The following is a 5,824-nucleotide window of genomic DNA, read 5'->3' on the forward strand; positions in this document are numbered from 1 at the left end:
TCTCTTTCACTGTCTACTGTTCTCTCTTTCAGCTGTATGTAATTCTCTTTATTGACTTAATAAAGACACCTTCTCCATTCTTCTCCTCTTATCTAAATTTATACACCCCTACTCTTATAATTGGCGAGAGATCACTTACATTAACAGTTTGCTTTGTGTCTAATCTCCCGGGGAGATTATCACACTGGACAAACAGTGATCATGCATAAACTAATAAGGAAGAAAATGATCGACTGTTTGTCCCGTGTGATAATCTCCCAGAAGATTATACATAAAGCAAATTTTCGTGGTAACTGATCTCGCCAATTATAAGATTAGGGGGTGCTTTAATCTAGATAAGAGGAGAGAATGGCCAAGGCGTCTTTATTTAGCCAATAAAGAAAAGAGAGAATTACATACAGCCTCAGACTTTTTAGTTGTCTGAGATGCAGCTATGGTCAATCGATCAATCGATCAACCAATTACATTCTCGCTGCCCACTAGGCCCTGTGATATGAATTGGTTCAAGACAAGTTGATTGGGTCATCGTTATGCAAATTACGTCTAAAAATAGAATTTTGGGTATAAATCCTTCAAAAATCTCCAAAACTACTGGGCCAACTGAGTTGAAATTTGTTGTGTATGCAAATATGCCTAGCAACAAGACCACGCCTATAGCAACAGCCAAATGATCGCATATATTGCAAAGATAACAACAAGAAAACGACAAGAGAAGTGTCATTTTGGTGCCGTGAAATGACTCCTGAACACTTTGAACTGTAATTATTTGTCAACATTTTCTACTGCGGGAGGGGGATACCCCCCGTACCCTCTCCTATCTGTATTTTCCACATATGCATGTGCACCTCAACCTCAAGGTAGGTTAGGTTTCGCTTTCATATTCATAGAATGCACCACAGAGTAAATATTGAGAGTTTTATTTGATTCTGCACATTTTTTGTTAGATAACGTTTCACTGAAACTATTTTCTAGCCTCTCGCCCGCTCTGATACAATTATGCACACATTGTGTATTATATGCTTTCAATTGTTATGTATTATTTTTTTTGTGATGGGTAAATAAAGTACAATTACAATTACAATTACTGCAGTGTGTGTACCATATCAAAAACCAGTTTGTTGCTTTCTTTCAACATTTGCTAAATTTGTAAATACTATTTTTGTTAGAAAAGAGTTGTATTAACTGCAAGTAGTCTCCCGTGGATTTATGTTGTGTACTGCGATACCCTGATGAAATTATGTGTTCTATATATTCTATATGTACAAAGAAAACGAAAATAATGTATTCTCTTAACAACTAACAATATTCATAATGGTCTTATAGTGACATCATTATAGCAAGACATTTAAAATGATGTGGCTGTGGGGGGGGGGTATTTGGAAAATCTGGTCTTTACTGGGGGTCACTTTGGCTTTGGTCATCGGAGATGGGGAGGGGGGGTCAGTTTGAGAAAACCCATGATCAACTCCCAAACACCGGCTCCTACTGTCAGTTAAGGAATGAGCGACCCATTAATGTTTTTCCTTTATACTGACATGCAAGAATGAAGTAGTCCAATGCAAACTCAGTTTTTGTTCATAACGCCCTACAACAATGTTACTATGCAACAAGAATTACAATGTGTTTTCCTAGATGTGAAATATTCACAGATAGAGTGGTGATATTGATTTGCAATTACCTTGTTGTTTATATTTGTCAGTCTTTATATGTTATTTGGTTTATTGAGTGTATTTTCGTAAACATATCTAACTAAGCACACGCGCCCCCTGTGAGTCATGCAATGTAGAAGTTGTAAATGTAACGGACTGCCATCACCAAATCAGCATCCAACTTGTAAAGACATAGCACGAGTGTTTGGTCAATTTTTTGACCAATAAGGGTCTACATTATGAAAGGTACCTGATATCAACAAGGGGTATTTTTAATACGCCATCGCTTTCTTTTGATATGATGATATAGTGTTGTTCATTCTGTTAATTATGAAGAAATTTACGCCTACTACTAATACATTGTACTGTAGTAAACTGGCAAAGTTTGTCTCTTTCAGAGACTTGTGAAAAAATGTGCATGTACAATCCTTTGTTTTCCGTCAAACACTCGTTTTACATTTAATCGTCCTGTGCAGGTCTTGAATGATATGCACATATTTACATAGTGTATGCTAACAGGTGTTAAGGTTCGTGAACCATATAAATAGCAGGTAACGCGTGACACTCCCTCTAACTTCTAAGAACGTCAACCAAGAGAGAAAGACACATATCTAAGGTAGGTTCAGACGAATTTCTTTATGTTTTTATTTATACGATAGTAGCCGACTAGTAAACTTCATAGAATGCTGTGCTAAAAATACTCCTCATTTTCCCCGTCCTTCCTTATTGGATGTAGTTACTGTATCCAACAACGAAAAGTCGTTTCCGTCGGTGTCGGATACCTAGTTCAAGTTGCTGTAAAAGTTTGTTAAGCCCCATTCCCGTGAACTGCTTTATTTCCAACCAAGTGTCGTTCAATAGTTCTTTTTGGTTGAGATGTTGAATTTGCCACCCAGAGATTAAAACGTATATAACATGAAGACGTTACATATTTGGCGACAACGATTTAAAATTTATCATGCCTGTATGCCCCGGAATCTATGCAACTGTTGAATTCCATCTTGATCAATATTATATTGTATCATCCCATATAACTTATTTTTATCGATCGATCTTTCTTTTACTTTTACAGTTTTGATTATAGTTTACATCCACGTATACGTAAACAAACCATGCCACCTAAAGCACGGTCCAAAGGCAAAGGTGAAAAGAAAGCCGGCAAAGCCACGTCTGCAACTCTCGGTGGTACCCATGGAAAGAAAAGGAAGAAAAGACGTGCTGAAAGTTACTCAATCTACATCTATAAAGTCATGAAGCAGGTGAGCGCATTAAGCTTGATTCGACAAGCCCTTTCAGCAGTACGTTCTCGCCCAGCGCCAGTATACTAAATACGGTTGTATGCAAACACACGTGCACCAGGTGTTCACACATTGCGTAAGACTGCCGTAGTGTCCTCGTTCTGCATGTTTCGTCAATTGTGTAGAACTAGAAAGAGATTCTCTTGACTTGAAAAATTATGTTGCCACCGTTTTTGAATCTTGAAATTTTCTTCGTATAATCTAAAGAAAGAAAAAAAAACCAGATTCTTATTCGTTGTGAGGATGGGAGTTGCTTTTTCAAAAGCTTTTGAATTCGTAAATCCATGAAATCGTGACTTGTCTTATTACATTTGAAATTGAAGTGGTGTTTGACTTTACACTTGGATGTCATCATTTAATTACTTAAATACACCATGTTACTTTCGTGTCGTGAAAGAAATGAAATTTTCAAAATGTACCGTGCATCGTGACTGTTCTCATACCTTCAATAACACGTCGGCTAATAGTTTTCAGTGAACATCTGTTCTGCCAGTATTGTCTGTTCTGATTGGTTGGTTGTTATGGTAAAGTTGTCATAAGTCAAATTCCTAACAGGTGCTACAAAATGTTATTACTGGCACATGTAGATGGTTTGCATAGGCAGTCATTTTGACCTAGCTTCAAAAACAAAATATCAACACTAACACCACCATCTCGTAGTCTGGGTGAATTATTTTGTACTTTGATTTGATATATGGAATTCTATTTGTAATGGGGTTGGAGAAGGGATCCGACTCCCAGTCCGACTTGGTGCAGAACAATTGTATTTTGTTTCATTGCTATTTGAACTTGTTTTAAAATCTGCTCTTATTCTTTCCATTTGCAAGGTCCATCCCGATGTTGGAATCTCAGGTAAAGCAATGAACATCATGAACAGCTTTGTCAATGACATATTTGAGCGTATTGCCTCGGAAGCTGCAAGGCTTGCACAGATAAACAAAAGGTCTACCATCACGAGTCGAGAAATCCAGACTGCAGTACGTCTGTTGCTGCCCGGTGAACTTGCAAAGCATGCCGTTAGCGAAGGCACGAAAGCAGTTACCAAATACACTAGTAGTACATGAACTTGAACAAAAACGTTAGATTCTAACTTTTTTTCTTGACAATCTTATCCATGACATTCATAGTAAGTTTCGTGTCGTTTGATGTTTTTGAATTTTGTACACCTCAGTGTGATTTATTACAATAAACCTCAATATTTTTTTTTAATGAAAATGTTTCATTTTTTACTTCGCAAAGAATGCGTGATGCGGATGTGGTCAGTGTTTTTCTTCACTCCATGCCGAGGTTTCATGCCGGCGAGAATTCCTGGTACACTTGTAGTGTAATCTAAATTTGCATAATAATTTTAACAAAATTAATGCAGCAAGCTTATACTACTAAAAATATCACCGAATTTAGCCGATGACAAGTTGATGTTCCTTCGACTCCTCGCCCATCTATAGAAGGGGACTGTGCAGTAATCCTGTCAGCCATTTTCTTTTACGTTTACTTTATCTTTTATTCAACTCGTACTTGAGAACCAAAACGGATTTTAAGGTTAATATATACTTGTTAGCTGAGGCTTTGATATTTTGAAAATTTAGAAGCAAATATTGCTCTTCACTTTTAAAGCTAAAAATGACAATTTTGCTTGAAATGATCTTCCAAAAGAACCTACACTACAAATCGGACGTTATTTTCCTTGCATGACGTATCGAAAACAGAATTGTGTCTTGGAAGTTGTCGTAAAAAGAGGCTGTAGTGTACGGGAATGTAGTACAGTTGACAAGGAGTGTCATAATATCTTCCAAATCTCGTAAATCCTCAGCTTATTTCGGCTGTCACTAAAATCCCATCGCCTCTTCAATCTTCATTCCGCCCACCTAGCGCCTACGAATGACTTATTTTGTACACCTTCCTGTATTTTGTTGTCTCTTCCATTGAACTAGACTCAAATATATGCATGCAGTAATGAAAGGGGTCTAGTCTTTGTGACAGTTCAATGTGTTATTCATAGGCACGGTATGACTGGTATTTTAACTTTAAACAGTAACTAAATTGTGACCTTCGAGTGAGGCTCCTCCCTGTTTATGGTAATGCGATAGTGTGTGTGTGTGTGTGTGGGGGGGGGGGGGGGGTTCCAGTAAGTATATATACCCGATTGCATTTCCACATTGTGTTATTGAAATTATAATTCTCAACATCTTCTCTACATTCTCCCCAATAGGCGGTTATTATCTACGTTTAGATCAGTCAAATAAAATGAAAACTACCATGTACTCATCGTATTGTTTACAATGAAAAGCTCACCGTTACAAAGAAATTGTCGGTCATTGTTCGTGTACCATTCTGCAAATACTAGACAATGATTACGCAAAGGAAGAAACTGGTAGACAGACGTTCTGGGCGTTTACAAACATGTCCTTATGTAAAGAGAGAGACAAACACAACGTGTTGTGACTGGTACAATAACTCACTGACTCTCAAAATATTACAATGTTTGTATTTCACACCAGCATATGTATGCGTGATGTCATATTCAATTCACCTACATGTGGTATGTAAATAAGGGTTATTAATATCCTCGCAGCAACATCACATGGAAACTAAAAACTAATATGGCCGTTAGTTGGGATGTGTCCGTATTTAATATGTGAAGACTGTTAATTTTATCAAGCGATGGTTCTTTAATAAAAAGATAAATTGCGACCAAAAGTAGTCACAGAGGATTGAATAACACATACAATTAAGACGACAAACGACAAAAGTGCAACGCGGGAATTAACATTTCATCCGTGAAGTAGGAACTGTTTTTATTATCAGTGAGCATGTTTTGTGCGCACGGTAATATATTACTCACATGATTTCGTCACAGATTAACCCACACGACGGGAC

At 37.3% G+C, this 5,824-nt stretch overlaps 1 protein-coding gene across 1 annotated transcript; it reads left to right on the top strand.

Annotated features, from left to right (window-relative positions):
- The first annotated feature begins 2,761 nt into the window (after positions 1–2,761).
- Positions 2,762–4,011, top strand: LOC144435931 (late histone H2B.L4-like). Its single transcript, XM_078124574.1, has 2 exons — positions 2,762–2,908; positions 3,775–4,011. The coding sequence occupies exons 1-2, from the start codon at positions 2,762–2,764 to the stop codon at positions 4,009–4,011; spliced, it is 384 nt and encodes a 127-aa protein (XP_077980700.1).
- The last annotated feature ends 1,813 nt before the right edge of the window (positions 4,012–5,824 follow it).

This window comes from Glandiceps talaboti, chromosome 5, assembly GCF_964340395.1.
Source record: "Glandiceps talaboti chromosome 5, keGlaTala1.1, whole genome shotgun sequence".
NCBI classification, from domain to species: domain Eukaryota; kingdom Metazoa; phylum Hemichordata; class Enteropneusta; family Spengelidae; genus Glandiceps; species Glandiceps talaboti.

Coding starts and splice junctions, on each gene's coding strand:
- LOC144435931 (XM_078124574.1), top strand. CDS start 2,762: ATGCCACCTAAAGCACGGTCCAAAGGCAAAGGTGAAAAGAAAGCCGGC. Junction 2,909..3,774: donor TCTATAAAGTCATGAAGCAG/GTGAGCGCATTA, acceptor TCCATTTGCAAG/GTCCATCCCGATGTTGGAAT.